This window comes from Sceloporus occidentalis, unplaced genomic scaffold, assembly GCF_023333645.1.
Source record: "Sceloporus occidentalis isolate IW3139 unplaced genomic scaffold, rSceOcc1.0.p SCAF_5, whole genome shotgun sequence".
NCBI classification, from domain to species: domain Eukaryota; kingdom Metazoa; phylum Chordata; class Lepidosauria; order Squamata; family Phrynosomatidae; genus Sceloporus; species Sceloporus occidentalis.
This window is the reverse complement of record NW_028316985.1, coordinates 152,810,970-152,837,929: the sequence shown is the minus strand read 5'-3', so window position 1 is coordinate 152,837,929 and position 26,960 is coordinate 152,810,970. Positions and strand designations below refer to the sequence as shown.

The 26,960-nt window shown below is 38.9% G+C and overlaps 2 protein-coding genes across 4 annotated transcripts in view; one reads left to right on the top strand and one right to left on the bottom strand.

The window, feature by feature from the left end:
• Positions 1 to 74: 74 nt before the first annotated feature.
• PLK4 (polo like kinase 4) lies at positions 75 to 22,048 on the top strand. Of its 2 annotated transcripts, none has more exons than XM_089525826.1 (16): positions 75 to 119; positions 5,507 to 5,602; positions 6,858 to 6,953; positions 7,032 to 7,146; positions 9,326 to 10,355; positions 11,321 to 11,421; positions 12,679 to 13,028; positions 13,686 to 13,790; positions 14,270 to 14,375; positions 15,253 to 15,402; positions 17,370 to 17,500; positions 18,005 to 18,093; positions 18,214 to 18,361; positions 18,836 to 18,976; positions 19,672 to 19,778; positions 21,542 to 22,048. In XM_089525826.1, the coding sequence occupies exons 1-16, from the start codon at positions 90 to 92 to the stop codon at positions 21,639 to 21,641; spliced, it is 2,895 nt and encodes a 964-aa protein (XP_089381952.1). In that variant the 5' UTR covers positions 75 to 89; the 3' UTR covers positions 21,642 to 22,048. The 2 variants fall into 2 exon arrangements, with proteins under 2 accessions (XP_089381952.1, XP_089381951.1); XM_089525825.1 differs by lacking the exon at positions 75 to 119 and adding an exon at positions 4,281 to 4,444.
• Positions 18,910 to 26,960, bottom strand: part of MFSD8 (major facilitator superfamily domain containing 8) — a 21,014-nt gene continuing 12,963 nt past the window's right edge. Inside the window, exons 10-13 of one of the 2 annotated variants that reach the window (XM_089525828.1) lie at positions 26,720 to 26,823; positions 26,380 to 26,636; positions 24,505 to 24,726; positions 18,910 to 18,989 (exon numbers count right to left, since the gene is read on the bottom strand). In XM_089525828.1, coding sequence (XP_089381954.1) covers positions 24,520 to 24,726; positions 26,380 to 26,636; positions 26,720 to 26,823 — 568 coding nt within the window. In that variant the 3' untranslated portion in view covers positions 18,910 to 18,989; positions 24,505 to 24,519. Of the gene's footprint in view, positions 18,990 to 22,013; positions 24,727 to 26,379; positions 26,637 to 26,719; positions 26,824 to 26,960 lie in introns of those variants that run through there. The other variant, XM_089525827.1, reaches the window with a different exon arrangement.

The window sequence follows — 26,960 nt, the reverse complement described above, 5'->3', positions numbered from 1 at the left end:
AGAGGCCTGGGGATCGGCGGCGGCTCGGGACGCAGCGAAGGGGTAGTAAAGGAGCGAGGGCCGCCGCCGCCGCCGCCGCCGCCGCCGCCATGGCGACCTGCATCGGCGAAAGGATTGAGGTGCGGAAAGGGCCAAAGGAGGGAGAGGGGAGGGAGAGGGGGAGGAGGATGGACCAAACCATTCGCTTCTGGAGGGCGGGGAGACCGTGGGCCGGACCATTCTCAGCAGAGGGGGGCCGGCTCTGAGGCCTTTGTCCATTTCCTCCGCCCTTGACATAGATAAGCCTTAGGGTTGGAAATGGCTTGAAGGCACACAACAGCAATAACACACAAAGCCCTGTGCTCCACCGCCTTCTCTGGCGAAGTTACTTTTGGGACATGCAACTCCCAGGGCCAGGTTTGGGGAGCTGTAGTAGACTGAAAGAGCCAGTGTGTTGTAGTGGTTCCAGCATTGGACTCTGGAGACCAGGGTTTGAATTCTGGCTCAGCCATGGGAACCCACTGGGTGACCTTTGGCAAGTCATACTCTCTCAGCCCCGGAGGAAGTCAAGAGCAAATCCACTCTGAAGGAACTTGCTAAAGAAAACCCCATGAGAGTTTCACCTTATTGTTATGTGCCTTCAAGTAATTTCCAGCTTACTGCAGCCCTAAGGCCACAGAGTTATCTTGGCAAGTTTGTTCAGAGTGGGCTTGCCATTGCCATCCTCTTAGGCTGAGAGAGTGTGACATGCCCAGGGCCACCCAATGGGTTTACATGGGCAAACCAGGATTCGAAGTCTGGTCACCAGAGTCATAGTCCAATGCACAAACCACTACATGCCATGAATTGGAAAGACTTGAAGGCATACAACAACAAAAGTCCGGGGGGGGGGGCTTTTAGTATTTAGAATTAGTAGTTTCCTGTGCTGTTTTCTTAGAAGGATGCTGTACCTTCCCCGCAATCCCAGACGCAATAGAGCCAGGCACATACAGTGAAATCCTCTCCCTTTTGACTTGGAAATACGCCTTGCAACAGTTCCTGGAAGCACAACTCCCTGAGAGAGGGCTGTAGTATTAAAACCTAAATGTATTTGTTTATTTATTTAGTGCATATGATGCCTTTCTCCTGGAAAGGGACCCTAGCTGGCTTACAGATAAAACAGTTTTAAAAGCTTTACAAAAGCTTTGTTTAAGTCAATCCATTTGCTGGTCCCAGTTGGAGATGACCCATTCATTAAGTCAGTTGCTGAATAGCCAATTGGCACTCAGGCAAATCCTGCTGATTCAATGGGGATATTTTAGTTGCAGCTAAGTAGCACCTCAGTCTTAAGGCTACAATGCTTTGCACACTTGTCTGGAAGTAAATCCCCTTTGAACACTGTAGGGCTGTCTTTACTTAAGACTTTACTATAAAATTTAAGTACAGGTGGAGTCTCCTTTATCCAAAACGCTTGGGACCAGAAGAGGTCTGGATTTTTTTTTTTGGGGGGGGGGACTTTAAATATTTGCATAAATATTATGAGGTATCTTGGAGATGGGACCCAAGTTTAAAGATGAAATTCATTTATGTTTTGAATACAGCTTATACTCATAGTCTGAAGGTAATTTTATACACAGTATTTTTAATAACAGAAAGCAAAGGTGTTCCTTTGTGGTATCTTGATTTACTGTGGAAGGATGGGGAACCTGTGACTCTCCTGAAGGTTTGGGCCACAGTTCCCCAGTCCTTTGCCACTGCTCATGTTGCATGGGGCTGATGGGAGCTGAAGTCCAAAACATTTGGAGGCCAAAGGTTATACATGCCTGCTATAGCACTTTGTTAAGCTCCACATGGTAAACAGAGAATTTGGTGGCAAAAGCTTTCTATATTTCTATGGTTCAAGTCTTTACAAGTTGAATGTCTAACTTTGTGTGTTTTTGAAGATGTGGGGCTGAACCAGAAAAGAGTGGAAACTCTGAATAGTTTTCCATGAGGGGAATGCAACTGTGGCAAATTGTCCCAGGCCCATATCAAGCAAAGCATCACCTGGCTTAGCTCCAGTGCATATCAGCCACATTGACACATTGCTCTGCATGTGTGGACCTTGTGTGAGGCAGTGTTAGGGTCCCTCGGTGTCACAGCTGCCCTTTGTCTTTGACTCTCAGCTTCAGTCCTGTTGGTTGTCAATAATAACTGGGAAGTTTGCCACTGTGATGAAGCATGTTGTGCAAATTCTGTAGTCCATGTTAGGGAGTACAGAACTAGAAGATGATTTCAATTAGCTAGAAATGACCAGGCTAATGACTTTTTACAAGCATTTTCTGAAGAGAGCTGATACAAGGGTAGAGTTGAATCTTCATTACTAAAATGTTGGACTAAAATGTTCAGAGTAAGGGAGTATGTATCAGAAAACGTGTATGAGGAAGAAGGGTCAGACCTTGTGTTAAGTATTACTTACCGCAGAACATCTGTTCATGTCTTATTAATGTTAATCTGTTTGTGTAGTCTGTAATTTTAGAAGCAGCTTTCATGCCTCCTGGTAGAGTCTCATTTACATAGAATGAATGACAAAGTATCCTGTAATGTCTTTCAGATGCAGGGATGTGACATAAACATTTGTAAATTCGGTCCGTTTCATCAGATGCATCTGAAGTAGACAGAGTCTGTGAAAGATTATGCTACAGACTTCTTTCTCTCAGTCTTGTTGTGTGTGTCATAAAGTTGTTTCTGACTTATAGGTACCCTAAGGCAACCTAGGGTTTCCTTGACAAGTTTCTTCAGAGAGCTCTTGTAGCTCCTTTGAGACTAACTGAAAGAAAAGAAATGGGCAGCATGAGTTTTTGTAGACTTCAGTCTACTTCCTCAGATGCATTTGGTTATCCACAACCAATTACCAAATGCATCTGAGGAAGTAGACTGAAGCCCAGAAAAGCTCATGCTGCCAATTTCTTTTCTTTCAGTTAAGTCTCAAAGGTGCACCAAGACTTCTCTACGTACTGATTCTACAGACCAACAAGGCTATATCTTTGAGTTCTTCAGGGAGGGTTTGCCATGGCCAACATCTGAAGCGGAGAGAGTGCGACTGGCCCAAAGTCACCCAGTGGGTTTCAATGGCAGAAGAGGGATTCCAGCCCTTCTGGTCTCCAGAGCCCTCAGTCCAGTGCTCAAATCATACCACGCTAGTTCCCCACAATAATGCTTTCTATGTTACGCAGTATTAATCATTCTAGAGACCATCTTTTCATCAAATCTTAGAGGCCCATCCAGTCCAGCCCCCTGCCATGCAGGAATACACAGTCAAAGCACTCCTGAGACATGGCCATCCAGACTCTGTTTCAAAGCCTCCAAAGGAAACTCCACTGTTCTCAACTCTGACTGTCAGGAAGTTCTTCCCACTGTTTAGGAGGAACCTCTTTTCCCAGTGGAATCCACTGGCCTGTGTCCTGGCCTCTGGAGCAGCAGACAACAAGCTTGCTCCATGCTCAACATCACATCCTTCATATACTTAAACATGGCCATCCTGTCACCTTTTAGCCTTCTCTTCCTCAGGCTTAGCATACCCAGCTCCTTAAGCTGTTCCTCAGAGGGCATGGTTTCCATGCTTTCACCATGTTGGTCCCCCTCCTCTGGAGATGCTCCAGCTTGTGCCCAGATCCTCCTTGCTTTGTGGGGCCCTGTCCCTTTCCTTCATACTTTGTTGCTTTATCAGCTCCTTCTATTGCTCCATGGAGCCAGTGTGGTGGAGTGACTTGAGTGCTGGACTATAGGGTTTGAGTCCCAGCTGGCCATGGAAACCCCACTGGGTGACCAAGAAGTCACACTCTCTCAGCCTCCACAGAGTAAACAAACAAACAAACCCCATTTCCCTATAAATCCAAAACGCACGGAAGGCACACTCTTGGGGTTTTTGGAAGCCATTCCCCACTCCTTTCACCATCTGAGGGAAGAGGGAGATATACAGTGGTCCCCAAAGTGTGCCCTTTCAGAGCTTTTGGACTCCACCTCCCAGAAGCCTCAGCCATGAAGGCCAATAGCCTGGGATTCTGGGAGCTGAAGTCCAAAATCCTTTAAAGAGCACAGTTTGGAGACCACTGCTCCAAGAGCTTTTGGACTCCATCTCCCAGAAGCCTCAGCCACGTCGGCCAATGGTCTGGGATTGTGGGAGCTGGAGTCCGGAATCCCTTGAAGCGCCCAGTGTGTGTTTCTGTGAGGCAGCCTTTGGCAGCTTGAGAGGCCGGCGCTGCTGCTGCTGCTGCCGCTGCCATGGCAGCCTGTGAGGAGGGAAGCGGCGTCCCTCTGGGAGCGGGAGGAAGGGCGGCAAGAGGGAGGCTGGCCAGTCCCTGCTGGGTCCCTGCTCAGTCCCTGGGAGCCCCTGGCAGGCGGCAGGATGCCTCGCTGGCTGCTCAGCCTCCTGCTCTCCCCGCTGCCGGGCCAGGGCCTCTCCTCCCCCGAAGGCATGCCCCCCTGGGAGGAGGGCTCCGTCCAGGTAAAGACCCCAAGGCTTTGCCACTGCCATCCTCTGAGGCTGAGAGAGAGTGCCTTGCCCAAGGTCTCCCTGCCTCAGCCACTAGAGCTCTCCCCATTGCTTTATAGGAGCAAAGAGCATAGGCAGGCATGCTCTAGACTCAGTTTGTGTCTTTTCTGACTTAGGGCGACCCCTATCATAGGGTTTACTTGGCAAGATTCAATCAGAAGAGGTTTGAAATTACCTTCTCCTGAGGCTGAGAGAGTGTGACTTGCCCAAAGTCACCCAATGGGTTTCCATGCCTGAGCAACTAAATCTTTCCCCATTGCTTTATGTGAGCAATGAACTCAGGCAGCATGCTATAGATCTAACTTTGGTGGTTGTTGTCCTGTGTCTTCAAGTCACCTCCAACTTAAGGCGACCCTAAGGTGACTCTGTCTTGGGGTGTTCTTGGCAAGAGTCTGGGTTTTTGATCTAGCTGTTCTGAAAAGTCAGGAATGATTTGTGTGTTAAGCTGCCAGGGCTAGCCTTACAGGGATTTCTTTGACACTGCATTTGCTGTCTTTGCCCTGCCCTGCTCAGCATAATACATTTTAATTCCTAGGCTGGGCTGGGCTTTGGTTGGCAGTCTTGTAATAGACTGTAAAGAGGGCAGAAGTCTTTAGGTTTAGTACGGAGACATTTGGGGTGTGCATGACGATAGCAAGTGCAGGCAATTGCATGTATTAGATACACTTGGGATTAACCAGACTCTGCTGGTTCTTTCTGTTGCATCTTCTTCTTGTAATCCCTTTTGCTATAGGGAGCACAAGCAAGCATTTCTTGCCACATTTATACTGTACTTCAAGTTGGTATAAAACTAAGGACTTTATTAGATTGGAGCAGGCATTGGTTTTAAGTAAAAGTTACGTAATTCAATCATTTATAATACAAGAAACTGTTTTTTTAGAATAGATTTCTATAAAATGAGGACAATGTGCATGTAGAATATTTAAACTTTCTGTGGATGATGCCTGCCTTTGCAGATAAGGAGTGACCATTTGCAGTAAAAGCTGTAACACATGCCTTCTCTGTCTTTCCCAGGACTTCAAGGTGGGGAATCTCTTGGGCAAGGGCTCCTTTGCTGGAGTCTATAGAGCGGTATCCTTGAAAACAGGCCTAGAAGTGGCCATAAAAATGGTAAGTGGCCATTGGATCAGGAACCTGCATAACTATGGGGCCTCTAGGCATTTCAGAATTTGGAATGACAAATCACTGGTGAGAAGGAAGGCGTAGCCACATTTCATTCATTGATCCCTTGGTTTGCCACACTTTCTCTTATCTTGTAATTCATCTGATAATTTCCATTCCAGGTTACTAAGGTTGTTTTCTACTAATTATAGTTTCATTGTCTTTAATTGCATAAAGCAAAAAACTCACAAGCAGACACTGATGCCCAATGATTCTAATCCAGTTTTGTGGTCATTTCATATTTGAAGATGAACAGAAGGGCATTTTTATAAGAGTTCTCAGTACATGATAACTTTCGATGCAGGACTTTTTGTGGTATGACTAGCTCATTATTTATGTGATTACATTATGTATGTGATTCTGTTGTTTATTGTGTTAAACTCATGTCATATTTTAAATAATGTGTGGGCAGACTAAGATTTGGGCCTTGACATGTCCAGGGGTTTAAAGCTTTTTCCACAAGAAGAGGCTTTAGATAGCAGCATAGGCAATTGTGAAGGTATAATGGGTTTTGCCGTTCAATAAAATAAGGAACAGTTCTCAGTGAGGGAAGCTGCTGTTTCAGTGCCACCAACATGATTTTGAGGGAAGCTGCTATTGACACAACGAGCAGCTTGTGGGTGATTTTTATTGAGATAGCAGCTGTCTGAAGTTAAAAACAAAACACAGAGCTAGGTCTGGCCATATTTTTAATACTATGGTCCAAGTCCTGATTTAGTCCTGACTAAAGTAGTCCTGACTAAAGTAGGCCCATTGAAGGCATTAGATTTATCTATGGATTGATTCACCATTCAGCAGCTGATTGAATGAGGCTGCTCTAGTTGGGACTAACCAGCCAATGTGTAATTCAATTGTTAGCCTATATTATTTGAGATGGTTTGATATTTCTAGTGGAATTTATAGGGATACAGGAAAATATTTACTTTCCAGTAGTAAGCATGATTATCTGGGGAGTAAATCCCATTTAATTCTGTTGGGCTTGCTTCTTATATATTGTTCTTAGGATTTCAGCTTTCCAGCCATCCTGATTAAAAATGGAAACTGAAAAAAGCAGACCAACATTGGCATTAGTGTGCTCTGTAATGATCAACACAAGTGTTGATATTCTCTACTTTCAGCAAAGTTCATATATAAGGGACAGTGTAAGATTGTTTTTTCTTGCATTTATGAGTAGTTGGGAGAATAAATTCTCATTTCTTTCCAGATTGATAAAAAGGCAATGCACAAAGCTGGAATGGTGCAGAGAGTTCAAAATGAAGTGAAGATACATTGTCAATTAAAACATCCCTCTATACTTGAGGTAAGCATTTATACTAATAATTTGAAACATTAATAGCTAAGCTTCAATTTATTCCAACACTTTTTTTTTCTTTTCCAGTTGTATAACTACTTTGAAGATAGTAACTATGTGTACCTGATATTAGAAATGTGCCATAATGGAGAAATGAGCAGATTCTTAAAGAACAGAAAGAAGCGTTTCTCTGAAGAAGAAGGTGGGACAGAAATACATTTATTGTCACATTGTCCAACAAATAAATAGGTTGAGAATCCTTCATATCTACCTGAGGGCTTGGGCATATCAAGTGAGACTACTTTGTTAAACAGTGGACTTTCGTGTCTGTAGTACAATGTGTCTGAAAGTGGCACTTGTTTTCAGAGTGGTTTGTTATGGAGCATCATTTTTTTGTTGTTGTTGAAAAAACACTGTCCCAAAATTCACTTTGGCATCTGGAGTTCTCTGAAGTGCTCTATATCTTGACCATTAGATTTGGTCTGGAGTTAACAGAACTTTAAAAAATATTATGCTATCTATTATGCTATCAGTTTTAATAAGGATATTATTTAATATCCTTATTATTATTTAATAAGGATATCAGTGATATTCTACTTCATGGGATGGGAATAAAGCACGTTAATGTGAATAAAATAAAAAAAAAATGATGCCAGTAATGGTTTTATTGAATAGTAAATAGGCTGATTTATGATTTTAATACATTCCTGAAAGATTTTGTTTCAGAATTTATTAACAGTCATACAGGTCCATCTTTGTATAATTGTTCCTCACATCCTTTCCAGAATTTTGGTGAAATTTTGTTATATATGAATCTCAGTGTTACTGGTGACAAACATTGGTGAATTGTTGTCACTTTTTTTTTGTTCTGTTTAAAGAATATTTAAATATTTTTAGACAATTGCATGGTCAATTGTGTGATCTATGACAGTTATTTTCCCATACCCTGTATGATCATTTGTTGTTCCTATTGACTTCTAGTAGTGGTTCCTAAATTAAGGTGATCACATCTTTAGATATTGGGTGTCTATTGTTATCTCTTCAGAGTTTATTTTAGGGTTAATAGATTGAGGCTTTGAGACATCCTGTTTTTATGGGTTTTATCTTTTGTCTTTTAATTGATTTGTTTTAAGGGATTGTTTAATTGCATTAAGCAATAATAATAATAATAATAATAATTTGTTTTATTTATATACCGCTATTCCAAAGATCATAGTGGTGAACAGCAAGTAAGCTAATTAGCAAGTAAGCTAATTTGCCCCCGACACTTTTTAAAATGCTTCTATTTATGTTGTCATGTGTGCTTTTAATGCGCTTCTTTCCATTTTTGTAAGCTACCTTAAGTTCCAGTACTGGGGAAGACACAGGCTATAAATGGGTAAATGATAGTGGTCATGATGTGCTGAAACATACAATTTGGTAGCTTTGGGCCAATTGGTGCTGATATCTCATTTCGACCTTTAACATAAATATCTGAGACAGAAATATCTCAAGTTCCCAATTTATATACTAGTTATGTTTTTTGGGGTAACAGAAGGCGTGGTATAGCAAGCATGAGATATTGGAAGGTGCAAGATCTTTTTATCAATTTCTCTAGATTTTTAATATTAGACATTATTTATTGTTTGTATCTTTCTTTAGAATGTGAAGCTTATGAGTTAGGAAATAGAGGCTTTGAGTAGTAACTTCTACTTTAACATTGTGTTCCACAATTAGCCACGCTTTTTTGGGGACATTGTCTATGCTAATAATTATTTGTTTTCAACAAATTTATTTCCACAAATAAAGCAACATTGTGATTTTTCTCCCTCTTTGATTAGGTTATGAATGTGCTTAAAGTGCATTTTGAACAGTTTGCCCTTGGATTAGCTCATCTGTGAAGTTCATTCACTTGCTTCAGTTCAAGGAACAGCTCAGTTTTCTGAAATAGCAGCTACGTTAGTATGAATAACAAACAGGATTCTAGAAAATCCTGGCTAAATATGAGCCAATTGTGTCCTGGTGCATGAACCCTGTTTACTCTTAATTTGCTCCATCAGCTACTGCTATCACTAAACAAGCAAAGAATGTCTTGTCCAGTGTGGGCATTCCTTTTACAAGCCAGGAATAAACCAAGAACAAATCCTGTCTAACACTCACTACTAGTGAAGTTTGGAAGACATGAGAAATAAGCCAATCAAATTAAACTAGACAGATTGCATGTATCAGCATGGGGTTCATAGTATGCTGCATTTTGTCCAGTCATAGTTTTATCATCCTCTGTAGATGCATCCAATTCCTCTCTGGATGTCTTAATAACAAGAAATAGACGTGGCAAACAAGTCCAAATATATGATAGTAAAATGTTTTTAAACTACCACTTTACCTTTTCTTCTGTACAGTTCGGCATTTCATGCATCAGATTATTACAGGGATGTTATATCTTCATTCCCATGGAATATTGCATCGGGACCTCACACTCTCTAATCTGTTACTCACCAACAATATGAATATCAAGATTGCTGACTTTGGACTTGCAACCCAATTGAAAATGCCTCATGAAAAGCATTATACAATGTGTGGGACTCCTAATTACATTTCCCCTGAAATAGCAACAAGAAGTGCACATGGTCTTGAGTCTGATGTCTGGTCTTTGGGCTGTATGCTTTACACTCTTCTGGTTGGAAAACCACCTTTTGATACTGATACAGTAAAGAACACCTTGAACAAAGTGGTGTTGGCTGACTATGAAATGCCATCATTTTTGTCAAGTGATGCTCAAGATCTTATTCACAGGTTACTTCGCAAAAACCCAGTAGATCGTTTAAGCCTTTCATCCGTATTGGATCATCCTTTTATGTTGAAGTGCAGCTCAGCAAGAAGTAAAGATCTGGGAAATGTAGAAGACTCAATGGACAGTGGAAATGCCACAATGTCTACAGCTTTTACTTCCTCCCCCAGTGTCAGTACAAGTGGCTGCATAAAGGAAAAGAAGAAACTTGTAGTGGGTCAGCCACTTCCCAACAAAATGACCATTCTTCCTAAAAATAAAAATTCTAGTGATGTCTCATCTGGGTGTAGAAGCATATCTCCTAACAACTGTGGAATTCCTGCAAAAGAAATTGGTACTGGTAGAGGTAGAACAATGCAGCTGATTGAAGAAAGACCCCATTCACGTTACCTCAGGAGGGCACACTCCTCTGAAAGATCAGGCACAACCCACAGTCAGAATCGAGGAGAATCAAATCATGTGGAAAGATGCCATTCTATGGAAATCCTCTCGAAAGCCAGAGGAGGGCTAACAGAAAACATGAAGGATTTTTCACCTGCGAATAGTCACAGTGATATTCCTCCCATATTTAAAGAAAAACTTCCTACTAGCTCTGGTTCTATGGAAAAAGAACTGTCTCTACCTATGAAGGATCAGACTTGGTAAGAGTCAGTCTCTTTTTTATGTGTGTCATAATTTTTAAAAACATCTAGAGGCCATTCTGTAGTAATGTTATATTACGGTTTAATATATGGCTGAAACAGACGGCCTGGTAAAGCCGCCTTCTGAGCAGCTTGGGAGCATGATGTTTAAACACTGCAAGCCTCCCAGACGTTCGGAAGCAGCCCTGGCTGATTACATGGGGGCAACTTCAAGATGTTCCTGGGGCGTCGTGTTTACATGCCACACACCACCATAACACCCAGAAGCTGCCCTGGGGCTGCGGCAGGGCCACCAAAGGTGACCCTTTACTGGCACAAATAGGAGCTGATCTTTTTTGCTCCTACTTGGGTCAGCATCAGGGCAAATTGGGGCTGTAGCATGTGCTTGTTGTGGTCCTGGGCAGCCCCAATCTGCACTGTTCGGGCCGTCTGTTTCAGCTCATAGGGGTTTAAACTGTGTAGTCCTCCCGATTGTGTAGGACTGAAACCCCCGGTATTTCTTGCCAATGGCTTTGCACAGATTTGTATTCAAATAATATCTGGAAGAGTGCATAATCCCAGCCTCTGGTTTAGTGTCATATGAATGAGCCTCAGGCTCATCAACTACCTCCCCCATCTCCAATGTATCTCCAATGGATGAGAAGCTCTTGCTTCCTTTTTGAAAAAAAAAAAACCAAAACCCTGCAGTTTAGCACTGTGTCAAATCTTGGACATATTGTGGGTTAATCTTAAATGTAGCTGAGAGAAACAAGGAAATATCTTTGGAGTGAAAGTTATTAAGACTATCTCTAGCTGAAATAAATCTGTTCTTTATATTATTATTATTATTATTATTATTATTATTATTATTATTATATAGCGCTGTATATGGTAGCTGTTTAGCATTTATACTGTGAATCAGATATATCCTGTTTTAATGTTCTGATTTTTATGTAGAATTCTTACAAATGCTTTTATCCATTTAGTTCAAATTATCCCTGTCCGATGAAACCCAGTGTTGCTTTATTAGGACCGAAGTCTCAAACTGAAACAATGGAGCAGTGGCTTGGCAATTTGCAACTCAATGGTATGAATCTATTGAATGAGAATTTTTTTTAGTTTGATTATTTAATATATCAGATATCAACTCATAATTCATTTAAGCAGAAACAAAAAAAGTATTGTATTTCTATCCAGAGGGAATGGCATAGTTTAAAAGACTATGCTAATCCTTTAAAGAAATTCTATAGGGGCCAGAAGGTGCTATTGGTTCTTAACAATTATTTTGAAAATCTGTGGCTTCATTTTCATACATAATACACGTATTGGAAATACATTTCACTTCTTAAAGCAGAAAGAATTCAGTTTAACTACATAGGGAATATATATAAAGGTGACTATTAGCATTGCTAACAGGAATAACAGGAACAGAAGGGAAGGAGGAGTTTTCTTTCTTCTGCATCATATTACAGAATGCAGCAGTAATTTAACTAAGGATTACGTAAATATTTTCTTACATTTTCTTTTGTTTTGAATTAGCAGGAATGCAATGGGGAATTGTAATTGTAGGACATACAGCTGGGATTATTTGAATCCTCAAATAATTTTCTGCTCAATTATTGTTTAATTGCTTCTGAACTTTGGCAGATGGGATATGTAAAAATCCATACGTCTTCCTTGGACAAAAGTGGCACTGTTGTTTTGATACCTTCCCAAATGCTTTATCACCACTCCCAACCCATCTGTTAGTATTGAAAATAGGAACCCATAAAATGATGCTTAATCTCTTCCAATACAGGTAGATTTTCAAAAATCCAATCTATACTGCAGAAATAATCCAGTTTGACAATGCTTTAACAGCCCTGGCTTAATGCTAGGAAATTCTGGGAACTGTAGCTTTGGAGACATTTAGCCGCCTCTGTGAGAGAGCTCTGGTGCCAAAATAAAATACAATTCCCAGGATTCCCTAGCACTGAGAGAGGGCAGTTAAAGCAGTCTCAAACTGGATAATTTCTGCAGTGTGGATTGGAGCAAAGAAAAGATTGTGACTTTAGAATATAAATGGTAAGTTTATGGTATATTACTACTGTAAATATTTCAAATATGCTGTTATCATTCTTTGGCTTTAAAACTAGTCAGAAAAGTTGATTACATGACACAATATCTGGTTAATATAAGTGGCTTATTGGAAATTTATGAGGCAGAAAAAAGTAGATAAAATGATATATTGCTTCTGTCTGGAAAGCACTATTTCTTTTTTAGCAACAAAACATTTATACTGTAATTGCTTAGAAAAATCCTGTAATACATTTTCAAACTCATTGGAATACTTTTCCGTCTTCAGCTCAGATGTCGGAATCTTCTCGTAACACAAATGGAAATTTTCAGTCCCATCTTAGTGTGCCTCAAGACCCATTGAAAAATGTATGGAATAGCTTAAAAGGCAACAGACCTCCTGAGTATGCACAGTCAACTGTGACTCCCCAGGACACAAAAAAATATACTGCTGGACTTCCCTGTGAAGCTGAGAAGGCTCTGCCACCATCGGCATTTGATCACCATTTAGTGCCTGAAATCACAAACAGGGGCAAAGAACCTCAATATGGACACCCAAAACCTACTCTACGGAGTATTGTATCTCCTCTGAATGCTCATAGGTTAAAACCAATCAGGCAGAAAACAAAAAATGCTGTGGTATGTATAAAATTACATTTCAGAACAATTTGTTAAGGGATTAAAGTTAAAAATTAAACAAATAATGGATTATTTCCTCATGATTTTAAAATAGTTGCTCTTATTACATATCAAACAGTACATTGTTTAGTTTGGTACAGGCTGTTATCTTTTTGTGCCACAGAATATAAGAAATATAGTGTTTTTCTATAGGATCATATTATGTTATTTATTTGTTTATTTACAGTATTTATACCCCGCTCTTCAGCCCCAAAGGCTCTCAGAGCAGCTTCAGACGGTTCCCTGTCCTCAGGCTTACAATCCAAAAACTGGATGGCCCTGTTTTGGTCTCTTCTAACTCTGTGATTCTATGATATTATTTTTCTCTTGATCCTCCCATCTTCTCGCTATCTCTTTTCAAAGCATTTATAAATCTAATAGAATTTGGACATTCTGCTTGGTTTTATCATTATTTCCCAGCAACCTAATAGTTACATTCAAAATTATCTTTGCTTTTCTGGATGATAGCACTAGGGCACAGAAATATGCTATTGACTACACTATTGCAGTTTGGTTCATTTTGCAACGAATATGTAAAAGATGAATGGTAGTCTTTATATAGGATTTCTAGAAAAAAGCATTTTGTTTAGATTGTGTTCTTTTTCCAACATATTCTAGGTGAGTATTCTAGAGACAGGGGAAGTCTGCATGGAATTTCTAAAAGAATATAATTTGCAGGAGTTTGTAAAAGAAGTTTTGAGCATATCTTGTGATGGAAATATGGTGAGTGATCATTCATATTGCTTCTAACATTGTTATGATATTTTTAGCTCAATAACTAAGCTCAATAGCTCAGAATTGTCGATACCAAATTGCACGGAGCTAAGAAACCTTCACACTACAAATCTATGAAGTCTTATGCAATAATTTGTTTATGTTGCCAACAGTCTTCTTGCTACGTGGTTCATTGTCTCTTGAAATTAGTACTCACATTCTATTTTTTAGTGTATAGGCAACTCAGCTGTTACTCTCTTCAGAGAATAGCACAGGATTTGATTAATCTGCTGTGGCTTTAAAATCCATTGTACCTCTATTGTCCATAATCTTGGTTAGTGTAAATAACAAATTGTTCTATTTTAGAAAATGAATTATGACTGACAACACTAGTCACCTTAAATTAGTATTGAGTAACCACTGATTACTATTAGAATTATGAAGCACTTAACTCTTAGTTGTGTGATTATATTTTTCTCTATATTAAGGTCACAGTTTGCCACCCAAATGAAGGAAGAGGCATTCTTCTTAATGACAGACCACCACCACCACCTCCTAAAAGTATAAGTGTATATACGTTTGACAACTTGCCAGGTAAGGTTAATTTCCATGAGCTTGTTCTAAAACAAGGTCAGCAATTTAAATCATTATGGAACTCAAGATTAGGCAACTTTCCTCACCTGAGAGAACTTGGTGGTTTTGATTTCTTAGTACCATTTAAGCATATTACCCAGCCTTCGTTTATTGATTTGGAAGTTGTTGAATAGTACATGTTTATCAAACTTTGTCAATGTTTAAAAGATCATGCTGTATGCATTATAGTTATTATGTATTATCAGATCCCACAAAGCGTGTCTGCTGGTCATGTAGAGATTCACACTTGCAGTTCACTAATTGCATAGAAGCAATTCTATATATTCTGGCTACTATATAAACTGACAATTCCCTCAAGAGTTTTCAGGCAGCAGTCAATGTTTTGCTCAGTTTTTCATAGAATCACAGAATTAGAGTTGGAAAGCACCACAAAAGCCATCTAATCCAACTCCTGCCAATACACAGCTACAGCACTCCTGTAAAATGCCCATCAGTCTCTGTTTAAAAGTCTCAAAAAACAGAGACTCCACCACTCTCTTAGGCAGTATATTAATGATTACATTTCTTTCCCTCACTATGTGAAAATTCCAGATATTTGCTTATCTTTTGCATTCCAAAGATTGGGACTGTGGTCATGTGTTTCAAGGGCATGTCTCAAAAATGATGAAATGGGTAGAAATTATATGGGGATGGTCTTTGTGTATTGAGGAAGGGGCTACTGTGAGGGCACTAACATCCTATTAATGAGCTTCAAAGAAACCATCTCCTTTTGTAGAGGGTTGTGGCAGGCAGGAATTAAACATTTAAAATATATTCTGCAAGTGGACAGGCACTTGAGCAATAACAGCTTTCTGTTGCATTCATTTTCTGATTTTAGAGAAGTACTGGAAGAAGTATCAGTATGCTGCCAAATTTGTGCAGTTGGTAAGATCCAAAACTCCCAAAGTCACTTTCTATACAAGATATGCCAAGTGTATGTTGATGGAAAATTCTTCTCCTGCAGATGTAGAAATATGTTTTTATGATGGTATGTATCCTTATGCTGCTCTGTATATTTCGCTTCAGCTATTCAGAATATATTATTAGCCAACAGAGACTATATAATGCCCGTGTTGAAATAGCTCCATTGGCTTCCAGTTTATTCCAGGCACAATTAAAAGTGCTGGTTATGACCTATAAAGCCCTATATGGCTTGGTTCCAGGCTATTTGGGAGACTATGAATTGGTCCAGATTTTGAGATCTTCAGGATAGGCCCTTCTCTCTGTCCCACTGTCACAAGCATGGTTAGTGGGGACACAGGGTATCTGCCCCTTGACTTTGGAACTTGCTTCCCAGGGAGGACAGATGGCCCCCTCCTTGTTGTTCCATTGGAAGGTACAAAACTTTGAACATACAAGCTGGGGGTGCTGTACTGCTTCAATTGTACTGTTTTAAGTACTTTTATCCTTTAAATTGCATTTTATTCTTTTAATGTGTGATGTGTTTTAATATTATAACAGTTTAATTCTATTTTAATGCTCACATTTTGTATGTTTTTAATTGTATTATTCTTTTAAACTGTGAACTGCTTTGAACCCCAATTTTGGTGGGAAAAGTTGGATAATAACAAGAACAACTATGACTGTAAAACTACATCCATTCAGTTACTAAAAACTACTACTACATATTAAGAAATTTTGTCAACTGACTGTATATATGTCACCAACAGTTGGCCCTTGGTATCCGTGGGGATCTGTTCTAGACCCCCCCCCCGATACTAAAACCCACAGACGCTCAAATTCTGTTGTCCCCAATGGTAGCATGTGGCCACACCACTATTAGGGACAGCACCCATTGTCCCCAGTAGCGGTGCACGCACATGTCCACACCGCTATTAGTGCCACAGCCACATGCACGCAACCACCACTGGCAATGGGGGCTATCCCTACTGGCGGCATAGCCATGTGCATGCACCACAATTGGGAACAACGCGGGCTTGCTGTCTGCAAATGCTTGAATCTGTTAATGGCAAGTCCATGGATGCCAAGGTCTAACTATATAATGTACTATATACTCTACTATTAAATCGACCTCATATATAATTCAAGGGCAGGTTTTGAGACTAGGATTATGGATTTTAATATGATCCATGGATAAGTCAAGATAAAACTTAGGGCAGTGTTAAAGTACAGTACCTACATTGACCCATGGATAAATTGACTCAGGTTTTTGGGGTCAATTTTTTGACCTAAATTTCTAGACTTATACATGAGTATATACAGTATGTACTTTTAAAATTTTACATTTGAAATGTAGTACGCCGAATACAGTGTCCCGTTGCTTTACGCAGGGGATCCGTTCCGGACTCCCCCGCGTAAAGCAAATTCCACTTATGCTCGAGCCCCATTTAAATGAATGGGGCTTGTGCATGCGGCGGCAAGCGTGTGCCATGGGCACGTGCCCCATTACTTCCTATGGGACGTGTCACCCCTTCCTCCCCGCGCAGCTTTCACCATATGCTGAAAGCCTCATAAAGCACACCTGTGTATGATGTGGGTGCACATCGTACACATGTTTTAATTTCTCCTACAGCAGAAACTATGTTTTTCACTAAGTTTTCTGATGATTAATTTTCTGATTATTAATTTTAAGTATTTGAGAGTAGCTGTAAATATTAAAACTGAAAAGAATGCAATAATTGGTGCTGCATTTTTTGCATGTACAGAACACTTTATGTCTGATGCATGAAGGCCACAACAAAGAATGTTGGGCCAAAGCTACCTATTCTGTTGGAGGATGGACACTGTTGTATTTCACTGTCTGATGTACTTCATTTGGTAATACTTGAATCTTATTTTTTATAATTACACCTATTGCAGTAATTTTATTTAAACTTTAAGTAGTTGCAGAATGCCACTTCTTTTTGACTAGTTTGACTAATTTATTTCTGCTAGAATGGTATTGCATTTTTTGTGTTTCTGTGGTTGAGGGAATAATTGTGTGTGTTTTTAAAGGGGCAAAAATACATAAGACAGCAGGTGTAATTCGAGTAATAGAAAAATCTGGAAAAGCCTACACAATAAAAGAAGAAAATGAAGTGGGATTACAGAAGGATGTACAGATATATGTGGATCATGCAAATGAGGTAAATAATATATAGAGAGAATAATGCATTTTTAAACAGGTTTAATGGATAAAGTACTCCCTTCCAGATGGCAAATTACAAAACTGTGACAGTATCCAGTACTGAATTTCTGCTGTGAGAGAGTGGAATCTTGTAACAGCAGCCTTCTTTTTTGTATTCAGCTCCAGTGTACCCTCAAACCTGCTCTGTTGGGCTGGGAATGTCTCCAAACCAGTTTTTGGGCAGCTCAGATTTTGGAAAGGAAGAAAATTCTGTGCCGGTGCTATATTGCCATTAACTTACTTGGATTTAACCCCCCAGCCCACCCTGGTATTGTCCTGACTTTGATTAGAAGGTTGTAATTAATTTGTGAAAGTTAACTGGAAGTTTAGAAAACATACACACCTGTACTTTAGTTGAATGTTTTCTGTTAGTTTTAGCCCATTTAATTCCATTACTACGATACTGTCCTCTTTTGAATGGATCAGCATATTTTAATATAATTCATTTTAACTTTTAATACAGGGACATCGCATTTGCCTTGCACTGGAGTCTGCCATTTTGGCAGAAGAAAGAAGTGAAAGTGTTCCATTTTTCCCCATTATTGTTGGGCGGTAAGCAAAAATGTTTCTGAAAATACCTAACTTCTCACAGGGACTTTCAGCCTTTGCTTTTCTGTAGTCTTACAAGAGGAAGGAAAGTCAAACATATACACATGATTTTCCCATTCCCAGGAAACCCGGAAACCCTGAGTCTCCAAAGGCTTTGGTATCTCCACCTCCTTTACAAGATACAAGTCCTGCAGTGCAAACAGCCTTGTTGAACAGAGATATTGCTGCCCGGTCTGATTCTGCAAGTGAGGTGTCTAACATTCATCCACCTGTAAGTAAATATGCTTTTATTTCCATGATTTAAATTTTCAATATAGATGCTGAGTCTACCTTATCCAAAATGTTTGGGACCAGAAGTGTTTTGGATTTCAAACTGTTTTGGATTTTGGAATATTTGCATATACATAATTTTGGAGATGGGATCCAAGTCTAAACGTGAAATTCATTTATATTTCATATGCACCTTATACACATAGTCTGAATGTAATTTATACACCATATTTTAAATTAATGTTTTTCATGAAACAAAGTTTGTGTGAACCGTCAGAAAGCAAAGTTATTACTGTCTCACCCACCTATGTGGACAGTTTTAGATTTTGGAATTACAGACAAGGGGTAACTCAACCTGTGCTTTTAATGAATCAGCTTCCAAAAGGAAGTACAGGGCCTGGGATTGTTTTTTAAAGTAATACATATTTCAGCAAGGGATGAAAATTTAAGTATCATTTTTGTGCTTACTTTCCAGATGTTGTCATATGAAGGATCTGCATTCACAACAGATGTGACTGAATCCAAGAGCTCCTCTGGTTTCCCAAATAAGTGTGCTGGAAATTCACCTCAGTTGCTGAAATCTGTCTTTGTAAAGAATGTTGGATGGGCTTCTCAGGTGAGTTGGTGTTCTGTAACCAATTAAAAAGTGATAACCATTCTGACAAAGTCAGAAGTGATAGTAAGTTGAGTTCTAATGCTGTAGTTTTCATGCTTCTACTAAAGAATAGCTACAGTATGGTTTATGATGTATGTATACCAGATGGTTCCCTTATTAATCTTCATCATCATCACAATTGCCAGAGCAAGGAGTAGGTACTGAAAGAGTGCAAAAACTTGTTTAATTTCTGCACTTCAAATTGGAATATGTCCAACATGCAAAAACAAAAGCCCATGGACTGAACAAAATGCTGAATACATTGCTAAAATAATATAATTAGCTTAATGTCTGTAATGCACATTGCCTAGATTACATAAGAGGAAACTGTGTTACATGACAGTTGAATGTATCTACATTAGGTAGGAAGGATGCAGCTCAATATGTGTGACAGGCAGAATATTAAGTGAATCAATAAAATATACATATTCTTGATATAGTTTTGGCCTGGAGTCAGAGTTTGACTGTGAAATCACACATCTAAGCATGTAACAATCTGTAAATCAGATAAATCAGTCCAGAGCTGCTTCTTCATGATGCTATCTATGTGTAGTGTCATCTTTCCTTATTAATAAACTTCAGGAAAAATAAAACATGTGAAGGAGCATTTTAATGTTCAGTCTATAAATTGATATATATTATTTTCCCTCTTCCAGCTGACTAGTGGAGCAGTATGGGTTCAGTTCAATGATGGATCCCAGTTGGTAGCTCAAGCTGGCATTTCATCCATCACATACACATCTCCAGCTGGTGACACAATTAAGTGAGTATCAGACTGATAGGTTTTGATTTGCTATCTGTATTTCAGGGGGATTGTAACCAAGGAGTGCCCTATCTTGTGTATCATAGCATGTACTGTTAGAGATTCTGTACCATTGTACAATCTCCAATAGTAAAATCAGATTTAGTTAGGGGTGTGTGGGATAATAATAACCAGGCTGCAAAGCATAAAAACTAATTGCACTGTATAAATTAAAAGTATGACAATCAGACTACAAATGATGAAGGGTCAGTATTTTACAGAAGTGAAATAATTTATCGTTCATTCCTTCTTGTCATGAAACACCAGGGAATGCTGAAGTCTAGTATTTCACATGGGCATGTTCCTGTTGGTGAAAATCCACCCTGTGTCTCAAACATTTAATAGAACAAAATCAGGCTAATTCCATTAGACTTGCAATATTATGTATAAGTTCAGCTAGTGATCTCTTTATTGTATGCTGCTTGGTTTTTTCATTTAGATGTGAGTCCATTGATAGGATAAGTTATTTTAAAAAAAACCCTGAATTGGAAGCTCTTCTGTATATTTTGCATTGGAAATCAACACAACCTAGCAAAGTTAGAACTTTGTATCCTTTTTCACCCTTAACTAAGTAACTAAAAAGCAGCAAGCTTATTATTTCAGATGAATGAAGTTCCTGGTTCCACAACAGATTATTGACTAGCCCACTGTATCAGCTTTAAAGGTAAATTCTTTAAAGCTATGAAGAGAATTTTTTAGTGGGATACAATAATATACATACATTTATCTAAATCAAACTTTAAACCTGTAGTTCTGATAAAGTAGGCCCTTTTGAAAACAGGTACACTCTCTTTCTTAAAAAAGAACATACTACGTTTTTATTGAGAAATGTTGCAGCTTAATTATAGCCAACATTAGAAAACATGTTAATGCTTAATAAAGAATAATTTAAGAAAAAATGCAAGTACCAATATTGTTAACTAGGATTCCTGTTTATCCCAGGATTAAATTACAGTGTGCCCATGCCATATGTGGACTTGAAGTCATATGGACAGCGAGCCCTAGCACCACACCATGGGGACATGCCCCATTCAAATCAGTGGGGCTTGATTATAGCCAGAATTTGCCTTACGCACGGGGAGGGAGTCCAAAATGGATCCCATGGTATGCCAATGGGGGCACTGTATTTTTCTAATGTACCGCTTTAGATTGCAAAAGAGAATGACATTTTTACATACTGTCCACCATAAAAATCTCAAGGAGAGAGATAGAGAGTAATTCTTATGTGTAGTGGTAAAGTATTATGTTTACTGAAGATTCTATCCCCTAAATCTGTGCATGTAGACAAGATCTAAAACCCATTTTCAAGATTGGATAGGTTGTGTGAAGTATTATGTAAGAGAAATTTTTCTGTTGGGATAGGAAATGTGTGTCCCTCCAGCTGTTTTGCTTGTATAGCCAATGAGAGTTGTAATCTATAATCTAGAACACTACATGTTGACCACCCCTCATCTACCCTAACTTGAAGAGCAGGGCTGGGAACCTGTCCATCTATGTTGTTAGATCTCAGATGCCATTAGTCTCATCCAGCCTGCTGTTGGGATGATGCAAATTGTAGTTAATCAGTTATGTGTGAGGCTGTGGGATCACCACTCATTCAAATAGATGAAAAGACTGTTTCCTAATTTCTATTAGTGGGTGCAAGTGCACTTGCTGAAATAGAGCTTATCTCCTCTAGATGTACATATTATTAAATGTACTTATTGACATTTTACCATTTCTAGGTATGGAGAAAATGAGAAATTGCCAGAGTACATCAAAGAGAAATTGCATTGTTTATCTTCCATTCTGGTAATGTTTACCAATCCAGTTGGTCCCCACTGAAAAATAATTTTGATATGGAGTCTTCAAAAATATCCTTAATGGAAATGGGAAATACAGTGATAAAGAAGCAGAGCTTCTTCAACACAGTTCTTCCACCTTGACTGGAGTTAACATATGATGGAGTTTGGTGTGTGCAGCTTAAATTTTAAAAGCATCAGCTGTTGCATTTTATAACAGATTTCAGGGAATTGCTGTGACTACAAGTTCGTCTATTTGTTTATGCAGAGCGTGTCTTAACTGTATATATGTGTGTGTGTGTTCTCCACTGTTCTTACAACAGTCGTGGCTATGCGTGTAAATACCATATATTTTACTTTTGGCTAATATGTAAAGTGTACTGTTTTATAATTGTTTTATATTTTCGTAACTTTTCTAATGAAATATCCCTGCAAAAACTAAAAATAAATGCAGTGGTAACTGTTTAGATTACTTGCTTTATTTAACACAAATCACTAGGTATATTTTGGTAGATCACTAACAGTAGTTAAGACAATAAAACTGCACCTCAACGGTAATAACCTGTAAGCGTTTTTACACTTGACACACTGGACTTTTCATGTATTGAATAAGGAAAAATAGGCCCAGTACACTGCTAATGGTAAATGACAGGATTTGGTTTTATTAAAAGAAGGTGTCTGTTTCTTTCTTTGTATTTCTGCCTCTTGGGGGCAAAACAGACTGCCCCAAAAGGGTGGATTGGGGCCGCCCCAGAGCTGCAACAAGAACACACCGCAGCCCCAAATAGGAGTGAAAATCTGCTCCTGTTTGGGCTCATTTTGGGTCACCTTAGGCGGCCCTAGTGCAACTCCAGGGCAGCTTCTGGGTGCTTCTGCAGATTGTCATCAAAACGCCGCCCCAGTGTGATTGCCCTGCTTGGGGGCATGCCCCATCAAAACACCATGCCCCTATGCCACATGGAAGCTGGATTTCAGGACCATCTGTTTAGCCCCTTAGTTACTTAAATGAAATAGCTACTGTAGGCTGGGTCATTAGAATTAAAAAAAGATTACGAGTAATAGGCATATTAGGACTAGGTAAAGTTGGAAAGTGATGTGGAAAATATATTATTTTGACACTGTGGTTAGTTCCAATAAAAGCCTGTAAGTTCTATTGTGACTTGCTTAAAAATTTTAAAATGGGAAACCATGTTTAATATAACATCCAAAACTAGCTTTGTAGAGTAAGGTTAAATAGTAATCTAGTGGTACAACATTTTCGGTTAAAGTTGCAAACTAGTGTTATCAACCTATGAATACAGCTGGATGTCATTAACCTTTTGCTTCACTAATCCAACTTTCTAAAAGTACAAAATCTAGCTTCAGTACAAACACTTGTGAAAATGATGGTCAGTATGTGAACTCCACTGTGTCTGAGCTTCTCATCTCCTTTGGTTTTATTGGTTCTCAGCAGTTTGATACCAGGCCATTGTAGCCTTTATATCTTTTGATACCAAACATGATCATGTGCAGACTTTCTACAGTGGGGCTGGAAAATTCTCTTTGAGACCTTGGCTGTTGACTGAAAGGATCCTGCATGCTGTTTTAATTATACATTTATGGGCGAAGATCATCTGGAGCTAGGGGAGGGTTTAGTGTCATTAGCATACAGACAACATCCACTGTTGCCTTCCTAGTCCTCAGGAAGTTGTTTTGTTGCTAAACCATCTACTATCTGTAATGAACTGGATTGTAGTACACAGTACTGCCCCATCGAATCCTTGGTGGAAGGCTTTCGCAGTTCCACTACTGTTACAGGTATAGATGGTGAGGATATGTGAGGGCTTTCATGGTGACCGCTCCCCAGATGTTGAATTTCTTCCCACTGAAGTCTAGAATTCTGCTCTCATTCTGGTAGCAGGAAAAGGTCTTTTTATTTTGGCAGGCATTTGGCTACTAACTGCCTATGGATCTTCAGTGAGTAAACATAGGTAAGTTCAGAAAATATACTTCGAGAGTTGCAGTATTTTGTGTTATGGGTCTAAAGCTGTTGAACTGATTGGCTGTACATTTACCAAACAATAGGTTATACTAAGTTTTGGAAAAAGAGGAAAGATACAGATCATTTCATTTTAGCAATTAGAAACTTGTGTAATTAGATTTTATAGGGGGAAAAAGAGAAAAAAAACTGTTTAAAATATTTAACAGATGTTAGAGAAATTGATAATTTTATCACAATCCTCAGTGCAAATTAACAGAAATGTATTTAGAGTGCTTTCATTAGTTATTGACATCAAAATATGTTACTTATCGTAAGCAGCAGTATTTTGGGCATCTGTGCTTTCCATTGCCAGCAGCTAACAAGCAGCTATAATCAGGGCCATGAACTAGCAACAAGTAAGTTGAAAGATCTGGGAAGAACATGATGAATTATTGCTCCACTCTCAAGTTCAAATCTACTCACACCTTTTCCTTTCTAGAAAATATATGGATCAATAATGTAATAAAATATGAAATCTGCAGCAAGATAACTTTATTTACTGTTAGTACCTTCGGTTAAACCTTGCTAAGATTAATTAAAATTTAAGAAGTCCATATGCTTTATGAAGCACAAAGAATTCAAGTTCAATTTGAAAGAGACATTCTATAAGACCTGATTCACAGAATCAAGATTTTTTTTTTTAAAAAAAAAGCACAAGTAAAAGTGGAATTATGATTATTATCTCTTCAACTATATGCATTAGAACTTTAGTCACCCATTTTGGTTACCGTAACCTATCATGTCCATTAGTGTACCAGTGGGAAGTCTCCTAATAAAAATATTGCTGTAGCAATTACAAGACCATCAACAGTAGTGTATGGCATTTCCGTCAATGTAGAATTCTAGTCCTCTACTGATAATGATACTCAAACTGATCAGTAGTTACCCATAATTAAGAATGTCACTCTTGTAGCCTCTCACGTCTAACTGAAAATGCAACAAGTCTCTTGTACACTGCTTCTAAGAGTAAGAGAGAAAGAACAACAATTCCACAGATTAGGCTGAAAGCCCAGCGGGGTCCCAAGTGTGTATAGAGTTGGCTGACAAAGACTGGGCCAAGTATACGCGCAGCACTTCCACAAGCAGTTAGCCAGCCCATGTAAATTCCCTAGAAATAATAAAACAACAGTATTTAATATTCAATGGATGCTGTCCATTCTGAGACATTCAAACAAAAAGATGCAAGAATTGATTAAACAATCCAGAAACATGAAGCTAACAATATTTAAACAACCGTCTTACAATGATTAATATTACATTGTAAAAAACCCAGAACACTGTAATTCTATTTAGGAATCAGGCTACATTGTATCAGGCAGAAAGTGAATTACAGGCTGCATCCACACTGCAGAAATAATGCAGTTTGAAACTGCTTTAACTGGCATAGCTCAATGCTATGGAAATTGTAGTTTTGTGAGATATTTAGCCTTCTCTGTCAGAGAATCCTGCTGCCACAGCAAACTACAAATAACAGGATTCCATAGGATGGAGCCATGGCAGTTAAAGTGGTGTCAAACTACATTATTTCTGCAGTGTGGATACAGCCACAGATTCAGTTACCAACTCATTAGCACCAGCTTTTCTAGAAGGGAATAGTAAAATTTCTGATATTGCTACAAATAATATTGATAATATTTAATATACAAATAACAGTAATTTTTCATCTTGTACTAGTTTTAAATATCTCTTAAAATTGCCTTAATTTTTTGAAGTTTCAGCAGAGATGGGAGCTATATGCCAGGATGCTATGACCTTTTACATAACATGACCACATATACCAAGCTAGGTAGCAGTGGTGCTAAGAATTACTGAATTGAAAAGATGTATAACAGGATGCAGGCAAGAGTGCTCAATGTGCACTGGGCAGTTTGTCGTTCTGCTATATAGTAAAGTAACAGCAGCCCTCTACTGGATGTAGACGGCATGGGCAGACCCACTTACACAACGCCTCAACAGGAGTCCAACCATTATTCTTTTCTATGTTTACATTATAAAATGCAAACAAGTTGATTTTCATGCACTGAGAAATCTTAAGTAAATGTGTTGCTTTTCTAATGCTGAATAAGGGAGCAAGCTCAAGCTGCTCAAGAGGGGGCTTTCTGGAAAGAGAAGTGCTGCTGTTCTATGAGATGTATGCTACTGGAAATTCGGCCAGTGATGTCCTGCAATTGCTGGGGAAAGGTGAGGTGTGTTTAGGATTACTGTGATCTCTAGTATCCTGATCTTTGCTCTGAGAAGACAGTTTCCTCATTGCCCCGGTGACAGAATTTCTTTATAAGGCTGCATTTGCAGTGCAGAAATAAAGTGGTTTGACACCACTTTAATTGCCATACCTTCATGCTATGCAATTTTGAGATTTGTAGTTTGTTCTGGCACCAGACCTGACATGGACTAAATAGCTCACAAAACTACAAATCCCAGAATTCCATAGTATAGTCAGTCAACATTATTCCTGAAGTGCAGATGCGGTCCAAGATAGCCTTATTAGACATTTTCATGATGCAAAGATATTAAGAATCAAGTTCATTGCTCACTCAAAGCAAAATGCTTGCAAGCAACTTACAATGTCTTCAGTGACAAGTGCACTGAGTGTGTAAGTGCTACTGCTACATGGTTTTGTCTCCTTATTCAGCCAAAGAACTTCAGTAATGAAAACACTGCCAAGACAATGAAAGTCTGTTTCAAGCTTAGCAAAGTTGCCCACTTCTAGTGCTTCTATATAAATTACTCGTCAAGTGTTTATTTGGAGTTTAATTCTTACCTGAGGCTTTGGTCCTAAGATCTTTGAATATAAGGTATATGACATAACACTACAGGCTGGATAACCCAGGCCTATTAGGATGTCTGTAGTGATGTACTGGCCCAAATGGATTACTGGAGTATAGAGGCACCAGGATTGTATAAAAGGGCACCCGGTTGTTTCAACAGTGTTATTGGATGGAAACTGTGTTTGCAGTGTCCAAAATAATGCAAGACTTTCACTGAAGGTAGTTCTTGGAATAGAATTATTCTTCACATCTATTAAAATAAATAAAAATGCCATATAAAGATGTATATTCAGGAGAAAACATGAAATAAACTTTTAAAATTCATATTTATACCTTCCCACTGGATATTAGGTAACTGCTTTCCCCAAGGTAATAAGATAAAGAATCCAACCAAGATAATCACTAGGCCTCCATAAAGTATAGCACGTTCACCAGTCCTGTTGGATAATAAAATCTGGAATTACAATATTCATACTTTTGTATTTTGTTTTAAACCCCTGTATACAACATTAGGTCTGTACAACTAAGGCTTAGACCTCTTTTTCTTACTGAATTATCCCAGGAGTGACAATAG

Coding starts and splice junctions, on each gene's coding strand:
- PLK4 (XM_089525825.1), top strand. CDS start 4,346: ATGCCTCGCTGGCTGCTCAGCCTCCTGCTCTCCCCGCTGCCGGGCCAG. Junction 6,954..7,031: donor AACATCCCTCTATACTTGAG/GTAAGCATTTAT, acceptor TTTCTTTTCCAG/TTGTATAACTACTTTGAAGA. Junction 18,977..19,671: donor ATGTTGGATGGGCTTCTCAG/GTGAGTTGGTGT, acceptor TCCCTCTTCCAG/CTGACTAGTGGAGCAGTATG.